At 40.4% G+C, this 15,558-nt stretch overlaps 1 protein-coding gene across 1 annotated transcript in view; it reads right to left on the bottom strand.

Annotated features, from left to right (window-relative positions):
- Positions 1-2,128: 2,128 nt before the first annotated feature.
- The window catches only part of ZNF507 (zinc finger protein 507), a 94,287-nt gene continuing 80,857 nt past the window's right edge, over positions 2,129-15,558 (bottom strand). The window contains exons 6-7 of the mRNA XM_069217603.1: positions 11,926-12,060; positions 2,129-11,791 (exon numbers count right to left, since the gene is read on the bottom strand). Coding sequence (XP_069073704.1) covers positions 11,428-11,791; positions 11,926-12,060 — 499 coding nt within the window. The 3' untranslated portion in view covers positions 2,129-11,427. The remainder of the gene's footprint in view (positions 11,792-11,925; positions 12,061-15,558) is intronic.

Below are 15,558 nucleotides of genomic sequence, written 5' to 3'. Positions count from 1 at the left end.
TGGTCACTACCTGTGAAGTGGTGCAGACAATCACAATCCCCAATTATTTATACTGCTGGATGAGCTCGAGATAGGGATAAGCCGTTGAAGTTGGTCTATTATGGCTGTTCGAGGGTGCAAAAAAAAGTTAGTTCAATGCTACTACCACAGTATACTGAAAATGACCTGAGAAATACTATTTTGTCAGATTAAAGGTTGCAATTTATTTATATTGGCACTGTTTCTATATAGCGTTGATCCACTTTGTGGTACTTGGGGACTAATAGGAAATAGGATTCTTTTAAAAGAAAGCAAGTCAAGGAACACTTCAACCAGGCAGGAAAAGCTGGCAGGGCAACAGCAAAGAAGGTTGGAGGAGTAGAGGGGGCAGGAAAGAGCAGAAGGACGGGTAGAGAGGCTAGGGCCATAAACACAGAACATGGATTTGCAATGATTAAAAATGGATGAACCTGATCACCCGATCAATGAGGTTCAAGTATCAGAGGACATACGGACATCATAACTTAATTACTGGTGATGGCATCAGAACCTGACTTTGCATAGGCAATAACTCTGCTAATAGTCACCTATGTGATTTTACCTCTCTCTATCCTGGATTTGGTTAAATAATAAAAAATAAAAAAAATACATAGGGAAAAAAAATCCAAGTTTCAAACCATACACACAGAAGTATTTTGTTTAATATGCTATTTATTATCACTGATGAGGATCAGGAGAGGAATCATGATCAACCTGGAGCTTCACTTCTTAGGAGTCATAGCTCCTTCTCATACTTAACAATGGTAATAAAGATCATATTTCAATGTGCATCTGCATATGGCACAGTTGCGGTCGCCACTGTGTAGGTAAAAGATAGTCAGAGTTTCCACAGGCAAAGCATTTTTTGCTTCACTAATAACCTTGACAAAGAACCTTCACAATGCTGAACAAAAAAAAAAGGCTAATCTACCTCAGCTCCTTCCTGGAAAATTCAGGAGGCAAGAAAAAGTGGGGTCCGATAATGCATTTTTCCCCCATGCAATTTCCATAGTGAGTTTTGAACAGCGAAATAGAGAAAACAGCTGAACATAATGACACCATGTTTGGTAGAAAGCAAACTCCTTAACTAGAAAGCATGTTTTTTGTTATTTGGTGTCAATCTGCTTAGCAGTTTTGGAGAAATTAAGGATACAAAAATAAGGATTTGGAAGGTTGGTCCTGCGGGACTCCCACAGAATGGCAAATTCGTTTTAAATCGGTCAGGAGGACTTTTTTCCCCCTGCCAGGCAGTTCGGACCCGTTGGACCAAGAAATCTCACAGGTTCTACAACATGAAAGAAAATGCTGCAGCTGCCATTACAGGAAACAGAGACTCTGCAGGTTTGTGTTTTTTTCCTGGAGCCAACACCAAAAAAACAAACAAATCATATCTAGCGCACCAGTAACGCGGTTCTCTCACTGGAGTATTTGACCGATGTCTCAGGAGTCCTGCGGGACCACAGATAGCCACCCTGTGTTGTTCCTGCATGAGTTAGTGCAGACGTCGACTCCTTTGCTCCAGTGGAGTCCTGCAGCACCAAAAGAAATAACATTAAAAATAAACAAATAAAATGGGAGGGAATTAATCTGTGGCAAGCTAGCCACTCATTAGGTGTTGGCCGGGGGTTGAGACCAGTTATACTTAGGTAATTTACGTATAATTGGTGAATGTTCATTGGTATTTTGGTTTTAAAACTTTTTTTCATTATTAAAAGACCTAAGTAGAACGCCACTAACTTTTGGTTGCTTAGGGGAATGTAAACTTTTTTTTAATTTTATTTTTTAACGCAAGTTAAAATCTTACTACCTTACTTACGTGTGACTCTACTTTAACCTTTACGTTTTAAAGTCAATTTACTGTACAGACACACAAAAGGGAGTTCAATGAGTTACAAGCAGTTAGCTTCTGGGTGCAAGCTGGAACAAAAAATTCTAAGGCACATAACCAACACCACATTCATCACATGATCAGTCATCAGCTCCAAAGTAACTGGATCACAGATGGCTATGATAACATGATAAAGGTAGACAGGAAAGTAAGACCGATAGCATATGAGAAATCCAGTGCTTTAGTATCAGATTGCTGTAAACATTAGAAAAAAGCACAGACTTAACAAAACATGTTTATTACCAAAATATAATAAATGGCAATACAATGGTAAACATGTATAAAGCAAATTAAATTATTTTAACATTGCACGGTATTTCTTAACGCTGAAATAACAGTACTACAGACTGCCCCTTTACTTTGAACAGGCAATCAGTTCTAATAAAAACACAATCCTAGAGCTTTAGGCTTAAGGCATGCAGCTAACTGTGCTGGGTAATCCCATAAAGAACATACCATCCTATTTGAATAAAATACAGTGACATAAATAAACAGTTGTGAAATGTCAGTCAAAGTCTAGTTTTGCTATAAAAACAGTGATCTAGTGTTACACAAAAACATTTTATTATAAAAATACACATATCCAATGTCTGAATATCAAACTCAAAAGTCAATTTGTATTAAATATATATTTGTGTTACTTCGAGCACCAGCTGTACATTTATTTGAGGATTCATTAAGTGCTTATGAAGACTGAGATAACTAGGTGTATGCTGAGGCCCTCGCTCCTTGTAAACATCTGTATTAAGGATTTCTGAATCACGGACAGAGGGGCTATTCCTAGATCAGAAAAGGAAAATCAATACAGGCAATGCTGGCTTGATCATGGAGATTATTCCAATACGTCATATTATCTATTTGTTTGTGGCAATATTAATGGAAATTGGGTTTTATACAGAAAGGAATCTGGACATACTAAAGTCATTTTTCTAATCTATTGTTCCCTTAAAACAATGCATTAACAAGGCGTAAAGCAACTTAAGAAAAGTACCCTATATTAAAATATTTGATTTAGTGCTACTGCGGCAAAACCCAAAGTAAAAATATCAGTGGTTCACTTACAATATTATTTTCCCTGCTACCTTGCTTCTCTGTAGAGAACTGCAAGACTTCAGTTTGCTCAAGCTCATGTAACTGCTCAGCAAGTGCAATTGTCACAAAAGACGCACACAAAGCAACAAGCATGTAGCGATAAATACTAAAATAATGAAATGTTTTGTGGTTTACATCTCAAGTAACTTTTCTTGTACAGGACAACTGAATAAGACAAGACTGTGTTAAACTTTTTGGTTGCTAAGAATGAGTTGCTCATCTCATGTACGCCCCGTTTATTGGTGTAAGCACACATTAATCGAGAAGACTTCACTCTATATGTTACCAGAAAAAAAATAAGTAGAAGTAAAGCTATATATACTTTCAGTGCCAAGTCATGCATGCCTGCCAACTTCAGCCAGTAGGTCAATAATTAGTTAGTAGGCTAGTAACTCAAATGGAAAGGAACTATTGAACGATGATCTTTCTGACTTAACGGGGAATTATAAGACGATTACTGTGATCACTATCCTACTTTGAACACCTAACATCTCAATGTATAAGAGTCTAAGAATGTGATGAACAGAATTCCGACAGCATCAGGAAGTACTGCCCAGGCAAGCAGGTTTGGGAGGGCTGACTTATGATATGCATGGCCACCAACTCCTACATGAAAATTGTTTACCCTTTCTGGACAACTTTCCTGTCCTGAGAATTGGCTACATAAAATGAATGAGACTCATCTTAAGCATTCTTTGTGGGCACCACTGCTATTTATATAAACAGTCACTGAACCCAGATCACTCACGACTGAAAGAGGTAGCCATTAATGGCGTTTAGTCTAACCACTTCACGTACTGTTCAAATAAGTGTGTGGCAAACTTCAAGAAGGGAAATGTTAGGCTGGGCAGCCTATTCTAGCAAAGCAAAATGATTTGAAGGAGTGACTTAATATCTCCAGCTCAGTCTTACACTGAGTAAGGACTTCATCTGATTTTAAATTTAAAGTTCCTTATTATTGCTTGAGAGAATATCGACAATATGACAGGCCAAGCAGCAAGAACATATTACACCTTTCTTGCCATATGATGGCCAGTAACCATCTTTAACTGTTTCTCCGTTACATCAATGAATAGCTGGAGCTCATCCCACCACGGATTTCCCACTTGATTGCTCACTTCAATAAGTGCTCCACAACAGTTATCACAATTTCTCGACTTCTGAGAAGTGTCATGACCCTGTGGTTAAATTAAATTATGGCTCACAGGATGCTTGAGACACAGGAGTTTGGAGATTAAAATGTGCTACCGCCTCTATATGCATACAACTTGCTGTGGGCTGTCCTTTAATAACATACAAAGCATCAGACTGCTAGTTTGTTATCTGATGCAAGACAGTGTTCACAATGCTACTGAACATAGGGTTATGGTAGTGCAACATTTTCAGTGAAGGATTAAAGCCTTCTGCTTTGGATCGCGGGTTACCAGAATAAATGTTGTACACACCTACACAGAATCATAAGTAACCCTTAAGAGTACAGGAATTAAGAGCCCAAATGTGCTTCAATGGTACCACAGATCAGAGGACTAAACACGTTTAATGTTCGCTTACAGGCCTTAGCATGCAGCAAGCACTTTTCGGCAATGGAGTCTAAGGGAAAAGGCTGGTCTAATCCTTAGAAAACGCAGGAGGCCTGTTCTATCAAAAGAGAACAAAAAAGAGCAAGCATTTGCAATGCAATGGGTCTCGTCTTTATTAGAGTTAGAGCTATTAGCGTTGCACATTCCTAACTGAACTTTTCTTGCCACTTAAAATTGAAAATGAAAAGTGAAACAGTTGACATAAGCGAGCCGATTCAAAGCGCCATGGCCACCATGAGGATGAGCACAAAGGAGAGTCACAAAGAAAAAAGTTTGCTCACAGTCAAATGCATCGGCAATTGTCAATGTAACAGGGGCAGTCTGCAAGGTGGTAACAAAACCGCCCCAAGCAGGTACAAACATAAAGCATTTACCAGTGATAAAGGATTTTTGAAAGGTAAGCGCAGGAACCATTGAAAGTAATGGGTGTGGGATGGATGTGGTTAAAAGACCACAAAGAGTACAACAGGCCAAAGCATTTGCACGCTCTAAGTAAATATGAAGGGGCTAGAAATTGAAACCAGGCTTTTAGGTCACTAGCACCTATAGGGCTCAGTTACAGAGAAAAAGTGAGCTACGAAGACCAACGTTTTTAAAACTATGCCATAAAAAAAGGCAATCACAATAGGGTTACAAAGCAGAATGGAACAATCATAGCTGTGGTCGGATCTGGGCTGACAAGACATGGATCTGCAACGCATGTTTACCTAGTGTCTATTAACTTTAGGGCAGCTTTCAGTAACATCGATCAGGTAGAAGTGGTGGGGCACAATGGAAATGCGGAGTCTAGGCTGGTGCTACATGTGAAACTGGGGAGGAGTCAAAGAAGTGCTGGTCTGTAGCTGTATATAGTAGTAGAAAGAACTGTCACGAAAATTAAAATGAAATAATTTCTAGTTTTAAGTGCTATCTCAAAAGATTTCCGCAAAACTGTTGCAACAACAGGTTGAGAAGAAACTAGTAATGTTGGAAAGGTAACATAAGGATGTTTCTGGGCACTGTCCACATCTTGTTGAAATAACTCTGTTAACATAAAGCAACATGGAACTGAGGTCAAATTAAGAGTGTAACAACAAGTCACAATTTTAACAAAAGAGGCCCCTTTAGCCACAAGGGGTAAAGTGAATAGGCAAATAGTGAAAATACTGCAATACCTAACAATACAATGAAATTATAGAACAGAATGACATAAATCACAGCTGAGCGAACTTCACTTTTTCTGAAGAATGCTTGGCTGTTATTTTGAAACCATTAAAAATTGATACATAAAAATATCATTATAAAAGGCTATATTTATCTAATTTACGTCATGAACGTGGGCCAACATTCAGACCTAGTATTAGTTATAGGGCATTTAACTTGATAATCAACCTTTTACATCACCCCGAGAGAATGAGCAAGTCTGAATGGCCCTCAGATAGGCTCTTCCTTTGGTTTACAGGCACATCTGTGTGAGTGACAGCCTCTGCCTTTTTGTCTCTCTCCCTCAAAGGTTGTGGGCAAAATTATTATTTCATGACGCCCTGTCATAACAATGGTTCTAAGGTGTTTCGGTTTGTGACCCAGAGGATATCAACAACAGTTCACAATTATCTTTTCTATGTCATTTGCTCGCTATTTATTTTGAAACCCTTGGCAGCCACTGAAGGTGGGATTCTCATTTTTTCTTTTCATTGTTATGCTTAGTTTCCCTTCACAGATATTTTGTCTAAGCACAATGGACTGTCGGAACACAGTTATAGAAAGCCTGTGGATTTAAACCATTATTAATTCGAAAGTCAGGACTAGCTGAAGCTGCAACAACTTGATGTGAGACCACTTGGCAGCACCTTCTGGATAAAATCCTAACAAGGGGTCATATTTGTAATTTTAGTGATGTAATGTTTTGTCCCTTGCAACACATTACTGTATGCTTCTAGTGAACTCCACTTTCCTTATACATACGGAAACTTCACTTGTAAACTTGGTATCTGAGCAAGCCCAGATCAGTGCTCTTGCTGACAGGTTTATTACCTTAAAATAAAACAATTAATACAACCAACTCATACTTCATTCTAGTTCTTGAAGCAAAACATTAATTGAAGGAAGGGTGCATATTGCATGTAACAGCACGTAAATTAAACAAATGCACAACCTCTAGTAACATGACAGCTTCAAATTTCACGGGTATGAGAGAATTAGAGATGTTATTAAGTTAAAGAACCTGGGTCCTGATGTTCTTTAAGGACAGGTCAGTCACAATGCAGTTAGTGTATTACCATACCAGTGGGCAGCGAACTACCCTTCATTTTACAATTTGAATCATGTACTAATCATACAAAAAATAACAACAGCTACTCTATGAACCATCATGGGCCTGGGGTAAGTAACAGCACTGGCTGTGGTACACGTCAACAAGTTTACATTATTGTCAATAAATCAATCAACTAATCAAACATTTATTAGAAGACCATGCTTTGCAGAGACAGTATGAGGAAATCAACTGATCTTTTAATATTTTACCCAACTTTCTTTTTTAAATTTAGCACCTGATGGTCATGTGCTCAGACAGTGACAAAATGACATACATAAAGTAAGCGACTATGCAAAGCAAAACACAGCTAAAAACACTCAATTAGGTCAGCAAGAATGTTGATGCTAAATAAAATGTATATATCTAACATGGCTAATTAAGACAGATTACCTTTTATAATTATTCATTGCGTCAAAGGCGTTTCAACCCCAAGGCACTCATTTTGAGTTTGATGGGTTTTGATGAGCAAATGCCAACGTATCAATTTCTGATTCTAAACGGCATTGCTGCACTGAAATCCACCAATGACAAGATTTATCCTCGGAATGGGGAATAACCACATCGATCAGGAGAAACAAGATCCTTTCCCTTGTGGTCTTCCTAGGTTCCAGTGAGAAAACAGACATTTTCCACTTTCTTTGTAGAGAGGGAAAATGGCTGGAAAAGCCAGTAGGTGGTGAAGTGGGAGGAAATAGGTCAGAGCGGACAATTGTCTGTCTATTGGGAGCTCTGTCTGCTTCCCCATTGTTGCTGCAGGGGCCATGTGTGGGATGGGCTGTAAGTGCTGTCTGCAGTCCCTGCAGCAATAAACACTCACTGACTCCAGGTTCAAAATTCTCATGTTCGTAGAATGCGTACCCATAATTCTGGGCCCGATGAGATTTGGCACTGCAGGTGGATTAATTCTATCCAGGGTTACACAAAGAGAAACATTCTGCTATTAGTAACGAGAGCATAAGTTGTCAACTGGGTTATTAGGCCAAGAATTTCAGAGCAAAAACTGTGTGAACGGTAAGCACCTTTTGCGCAAAATCAAAAGTATAATGATGATTAGAATTCGGAAACCTATCAACTGATTTTGTCATGTGTCTGATCGCATTGTCTTCTAATTAATAAGTCTATTTATTGTTTTGCTACAAGAACAATGTGATTTGTTTTTCTGAAAACATAAGTGTCTCTCTCGATATATACACACACACACACACACACACACACACTAAATATCTCTCTCTATATATATATATATCTCTTTCAAGTGGTGGCCACCAATGATCAATCTTTGCAATATTCCCCAGGGTGACTCTGGCCTGTAGCAAGACTGGAATCGTTTTGTAAGCAGTCATTAGCGGCTGTGATGTCAGGTTTATGTGGAAAGTACTGTCAAACAGGTCTATAACATCAAGGTTAGAAGCAGATAAAGTAATGATTTCAAAACCCGAAAAAATACCACATGACTAAAATTACAACTCAGGCCCAAGCTTAGGCAGTTAAGAATAAACTGTCTTAAAATGTAGACGCATTTCACATCTCATCCTTCCAAAATATTCGCCATCCTTAACAAAAGACATAAGCAGACAGACAAAGTTAGCACCAATAAAAACAGTGCACTAGTCTGTGTGCACTAATTTCTTTTTGTGAGGAGCCAAGCAGGCTTCTGAAAAGAACATCTTCACATAAATACATTATAAATAGGATTAAAAATACAAAATTCAAATATCACTACAAAAAACATGACACTCAGGTATTTTAACCCCAAAAGGGGAAAGAAGGCATTACAACAAGAATACAAAACAAACTGATGATTTTAAACTTGTATCAATAATAAGACTGTTTTATAGCTCACCTTTTAAAATAATTAGGATCACCTTGCAGAACATTTCAACATTAAAAATGGAAGTCTGATGTATTGAAAGCAACTAGAGCCTGTTGCCTCTTTAGGCAAACAAGAGGTGATCTTCCTCAGTTAGTATATTTTTATGAGTGGTGTGCTTTGTGTACTTTGCATGGATATGTTTCCAGCCAGTCCTGCCTCTCTGGTGCATATACTTTCCTCATATGCATATGTTGACCACTACAAAAATCGTGAGCTAAAGTTAATATGGAGGAATGATACAAACAACAGTAAAGAGCCTACACACATCTACTTCTGGTGCCATATTCAAAACATTTTCCTTTCTCTTACCCCGATTTTCCCCACTGGAAGCAAATTATAAAACTGAGATGCATCAAGAACGCATTCTGGGAAGGACAACCTAATACCTTCCTGAAATTCTCTATAAGAATAAACCGTCACTATCCTTTTTAGATATGAAGCGGACCGGGTTTAAACCTCATTGATCACGTAAAACCATTGAAAAATAAAAATAAAAAATAATCACCTCAATGTGGAGTTTCCAGAGCAGAGAAAAGACGAGAATCTAAATGGAGCCTAGGTCTTTGTGACAAAAAAAAAAAAAAAAAAAAAACTTGCATCTTAAGAAACCAGGATTAAAAAGAAAAAGATTTTGTAAAGTCATTTATGATATAATCTCCACCACTCAAAGGGAGGGGCGCAGTTAACTGATCATAACACAGGGAATATAATATTTAGGCATAACAATAAAGCCACTAGCTCTTGAAACTCACACCACCTGGCTCCATCCAACTGTCACAATTGAAAGAGATTTAGATAGTCCAAAGTGAGGTCCTGAGCCAGTATTAGTAAATCACCCAAAACAAACAACCCAGAAATGGTAGAGAATAAAATACCCTGCTACATGAGACATTAAATTCAATTATGAGGGCTGTGCAGAATGTGTGCTTAAATATACATATAAACATTGACGATCAAAGTTGGCATGACCAAGTACGGGTCATCAGAATGAAGAAACATCTGTAGTTTGTCCTAATATTTGAAAGAACTTTGTGAAGTAGAGGAGGGTGCAGAAAGGCTTGGGTGCTTTTCTAAGCAGCTGACCAGAGTTATGGTCTAAGAGCCATGATCTCCACCCATCTAAATAATGAAGATATTTAGAGCTGTTCTATGTGGGAAGGTTTAATTTTTGCAAATTCCAAAGTGTTCCAAATCAGTTGGAAAACAAAGGAGGAGTGTCTATGTCTATATGCTTAACTCTCTCTTCTACTACTCATAATGAACAGGGATAAGAGACAAAGTCAGACATAATGCTCCTTCAAAGTTTAGATACATGGAGAAAACAATACACAATTACCGATCCACCATAATGTGTATAACTTAATAAATTATTTATTTGCTCAAATTAAAGGTTCTGTAAATATTGTGGTAGTATGAGCATAAGCTTTAGAATCAGCCAACACTTGGCTCACTCAGTCGATTAATATTTGAGCCTTTTCAAAGTAGTATCAAACCAATCAAATGGTTAAGTTGCTTCTGGGATGAGCAAATATCACTTTCCCATAAAAAGTAAATTTTGAAGACCTGTGCTATGCTTTAAATTAGGACAATAAAACTGGAAACACCAAGGTAACATTCACACATAAAATCCTTATTTTTCTGGATGGCCATTTGAAATGAAAAGGAGTAAGCATAGATGAAGGTTGAATTTGGAGTACTTAACTAGATTTTTGAGATTTTCTTTGGCAGAGTTGCTGCACTGCAGTTTCCTGAAAGATCAGTGACTGGTGTGTATTACTTGCTTAGAGAAGAAAAAAAACCACAATGGGACGTAAGAAATCACTAGTATGGACGTGTTATTTCTTCAAAAAGTCATTTCAGGCTCCAAATTTGTGAGCACCCTTAATACATCTGCCTGTACAATACAATATCAAAACCAAAATTCAGCCTAAAACTAAAAACAAATATAAGTTACTGCACAAAATAAAATATGGTGCATTTAATACTTATAAACAGAATGACACTCAATCAACTGTAACAAACATTAACTGCTACTTAAAAAGTTGAACTCAGTAAAAAAAAAAAAAAAAAAAAAAAAAAAACACAAATATGAAACCACAGTTGCACAAACTGCAACTAAATCACTGTACTAGACCGCCGCTATGTTAAACCCTGACTTGTTTTTTAGTATGTTCAATGGGACTCCTTAGTGCTTGAATGATGTTGCCATGTATCAGAAAGTGCTCTCTCCAACAAGGGTTCAATCATCCATTACAGCAACGGGCAAGTGCATCCAAGTACCCAGCAGTGGTGAGTGAACAAAGGGAGGATATGGAAGTCATCAGAACTGGCTCACCATTCATTTGTCAACTCACGAGAACAAAACAAAAAGCCCTGGATTAGATTGACGTAGAAGAGGAGAGTCTAGAAGCCATGTTTATGGAAGCTCCAACTTTAACTGCCAAGGTCTAAGAGATAACTGGAGTCAGAGGAACACAATTTTTCAAAATCACTAATCACGAAGAGAAAACTATGCTATGTTACACTTCCCTAAACCATTTGGTTACGGTGGACCCTGCATAAACAGTGTTCCAGTAGCGAACCAGCATCTTTTTCAAGGTCTCCACTAACCGCGATTACTCTGTGCAACACAGATTACAACATGTAGCTCAAAGAACTGAAAATGTTTTGCGAACGGTCCTTACTAGATTGTACTTTGAGCAGCATTTTGATCCTTATTTAAAATAATGTTGATTATTTCCCCCTCGTGTTCTTTCATGTGATCCATAAGAAGTTCTTTACTGGTAGATTCAAATCCACATATACAACAGCAGAACAGGAGGACACAGTATTCCATACTCGGCCGTGGCTGTGCCAAACTGTTTTCTGAAATGTGCACAACATTCCTTAAAATGCTTCCTTTTTGGACTTCCTCTGAAGTAACCATCTCGCTTCTAGTCTGGCTTGCCAACTCTGATAATGACATCAAGTTCTCCGGCGTTTGAAAGAAAGATTCTGACATATCATCCGCACCATCTTGTACACTACTTTGGGTTTCCTCTTGAACCCTTTAAAATAAAAAAATATATATATGTAAGTGTCAAATAATAAGCAGGTTCCAAAGTTCTCAAATAAATAGCAACATCTGAACAGGTCACATTTCTAAGATTACAAGACCAATGAACATTCAAAGTTGACACACCTGCTGCTCTGGGATATTGCGTCATTGATGGCTTTATTCACTTGTTCATAATTGTAATTTTGGTCACTTGCATGTTTCCACATATGTGATTTCAATGATGGAGGGTGACTACATACATACCCACAAAGGGAGCATCTAAAAAACAAAAAAAGTTGGTATTTGTCATGTTAGAACATGCCAGTGTTTGAGAGACAATTTAAGATAACAAGATCACTGCAATTACTACCTCATAACAGAGATTCAACAAAGGTCACGTTTACGTATTTAGCAGATACAGCATTTTGAACATGATTGCTCTACAAATGAATAAATCTTGGTATGTAGTAGAGTAAATGGGAGAGAAGGCGTAATCCTGAAGACCCATCAGCAAGCAGTAATCCACAGCTATTACCATGTGGATTGGTGGAGGGGACTATACATGGACTGATCAGAGTATCAGGAGACAGACAACAAGCAGCTGTACAGGTAGAAGATAAATCACTTGAGCATTCCATAAATTAGTGACAGGCATGTAGGTGGATACAGGTCACATTTTCATAGTATTAAATGCAGCAGATTTCAAAGGTGGATGAGAAAGGACGGCAGCCTAGCTGTGGTGATGAAGCTGGAAATGCAAGTGAAATATATCAGTGTAAAGGAAAGAGCTAAAGGTTATTAGAAACAGACTGGCTGAGCCTGCTGAACATGAGACATTCAGGTTCCAGGTGACATGCACATACTTGGTGCCATGGACATGGCTTCAGGAGATATCCAAAGCTAAATGCAGGGCGCTTGATATGGACCTTACCATGGAGAGGGAACAAAACAGGCATGACAGAAAATTCACAATTTGTGATCATTTTTCAAAAATGCTTATAGGACTCCAAACCACTTCCCCTCGCCTCACTCAAAGCCTAAATTTTTTCCTTCTCATCCCTCTCCCTCAATATCTCCTAGTTAATTAATTTGTAATCTCTTGCTTGTCCTCCTGCACAAACTAGCAGATGTTGAGGGATAGGCAGGGTGTAAGGAAATGCCTCCTTGGCATGGTTACCCCCTGACTTTTTGCCTTTGCTGATGCTATGTTTTGAATTGAAAGTGTGCTGAGGCCTGCTAACCAGGCCCCAGCCCCAGTGTTCTTTCCCTAACCTGTACTTTTGTATCCACAATTGGCACACCCTGGCATCCAGGTAAGTCCCTTGTAACTGGTACCTCTGGTACCAAGGGCCTTGATGCCAGGGAAGGTCTCTAAGGGCTGCAGCATGTCTTATGCCACCCTGGAGACCCCTCACTCAGCACAGACACACTGCTTGCCAGCTTGTGTGTGCTGGTGAGAACAAAACGAGTATGTCGACATGGCACTCCCCTCAGGGGGCCATGCCAACCTCACACTGCCTATGCAGTATAGATAAGTCACCCCTCTAGCAGGCCTTACAGCCCTAAGGCAGGGTGCACTATACCATAGGTGAGGGCACCAGTGCATGAGCACTGTGCCCCTACAGTGTCTAAGCAAAACCTTAGACATTGTAAGTGCAGGGTAGCCAGAAGAGTAATGGTCTGGGAGTCTGTCAAACACGAACTCCACAGCACCATAATGGCTACACTGAAAACTGGGAAGTTTGGTATCAAACTTCTCAGCACAATAAATGCACACTGATGCCAGTGTACATTTTATTGTAAACTACACCCCAGAGGGCACCTTAGAGGTGCCCCCTGAAACCTTAACCAACTACCTGTGTAGGCTGACTGGTTCTAGCAGCCTGCCACACTCGAGACATGTTGCTGGCCCCATGGGGAGAGTGCCTTTGTCACTCTGAGGCCAGTAACAAAGCCTGCACTGGGTGGAGATGCTAACACCTCCCCCAGGCAGGAGCTGTAACACCTGGCGGTGAGTCTCAAAGGCTCACCCCCTTTGTCCCAGCACCGCAGGGCACTCCAGCTAGTGGAGTTGCCCACCCCTTCCGGCCACGGCCCCACTTTTGGCGGCAAGGCCGGAGGAAATAATGAGAATAACAAGGAGGAGTCACTGGCCAGTCAGGACAGCCCCTAAGGTGTCCTGAGCTGAAGTGACTAACTTTTAGAAATCCTCCACCTTGCAGATGGAGGATTCCCCCAATAGGGATAGGATTGTGACCCCCTCCCCTTGGGAGGAGGCACAAAGAGGGTGTACCCACCCTCAGGGCTAGTAGCCATTGGCTACTAACCCCCCAGACCTAAACACGCCCTTAAATTTAGTATTTAAGGGCTCCCCTGAACCTAAGAATTTAGATTCCTGCAACTTACCGAAGAAGAAGACTGCTGAGCTGAAAACCCCTGCAGAAGAAGAAAGAAGACACCAACTGCTTTGGCCCCAGTCCTACCGGCCTGTCTCCTGCCTTCTAAAGAAACCTGCTCCAGCGACGCTTTCTCAAGGACCAGCGACCTCTGAATCCTCAGAGGACTGCCCTGCTTCAAGAGGAACAAGAAACTTCCGACGACAGCGGACCTGCTCCAAAAAGACTGCAACACTGCATCCGGCGACCCCGCCTCGACTGGTGGAGAACCAACACCTCAGGGAGGACCCTCCGGCGACTCCGAGACTGTGAGTAACCAAAGTTGTCCCCGCTGAGCCCCCACAGCGACACCTGCAGAGGGAATCCCCAGGCTCCCCCTGACCGCGACTGCCCGACTCTAAAATCCCGACGGCTGGAAAAGACCCTGCACCCGCAGCCCCCAGCACCTGAAGGATCGGAACTTCAGTGCAGGAGTGACCCCCAGGAGGCCCTCTCCCTTGCCGAGGTGGTGGCTACACTGAGGAGCCCCACCCCCCCCCCTTGCCCGCCTGCATCGCTGAAGAGACCCCTTGGTCTCCCATTGATTTACATTGGAAATCCGACGCTTGTTTCTACACTGCACCCGGCCGCCCCAGTGCCGCTGAGGGTGTACTTTTTGTGTGAACTTGTGTCCCCCCCGGTGCCCTACAAAACCCCCCTGGTCTGCCCTCCGAAGACGCGGGTACTTACCTGCTGGCAGACTGGAACCGGGGCACCCCCTTCTCTCCATTGAAGCCTATGCGTTTTGGGCACCACTTTGAACTCTGCACCTGACCGGCCCTGAGCTGCTGGTGTGGTGACTTTGGGGTTGCTCTGAACCCCCAACGGTGGGCTACCTTGGACCCCAATCTTAACCCCGTAGGTGGTTTACTTACCTGCAAAACCTAACAATACTTTACCTCCCCCAGGAACTGTGAAAATTGAACTGTGTCCACTTTTAAAACAGCTATTTGTGTTTTATGTGAAAAATATATATGCTACTCTAATTATTCAAAGTTCCTAAAGTACTTACCTGCAATACCTTTCAAATGAGATATTACATGTAGAATTTGAACCTGTGGTTCTTAAAATAAACTAAGAAAAGATATTTTTCTATACAAAAACCTATTGGCCTGGAATTGTCTGAGTGTGTGTTCCTCATTTATTGCCTGTGTGTATGTACAACAAATGCTAACACTACTCCTTTGATAAGCCTACTGCTCGACCACACTACCACAAAATAGAGCATTAGTATTATCTCTTTTTGCCACTATCTTACCTCTAAGGGGAACCCATGGACTCTGTGCATACTATTCCTTACTTTGAAATAGTGCATACAGAGCCAACTTCCTACACAGGGGAA

This window comes from Pleurodeles waltl, chromosome 12 (genome assembly GCF_031143425.1).
Source record: "Pleurodeles waltl isolate 20211129_DDA chromosome 12, aPleWal1.hap1.20221129, whole genome shotgun sequence".
Lineage (NCBI taxonomy): Eukaryota > Metazoa > Chordata > Amphibia > Caudata > Salamandridae > Pleurodeles > Pleurodeles waltl.
Note: the sequence above shows the minus strand (reverse complement) of the source record. Positions and strands in the feature narration are given on the sequence as shown.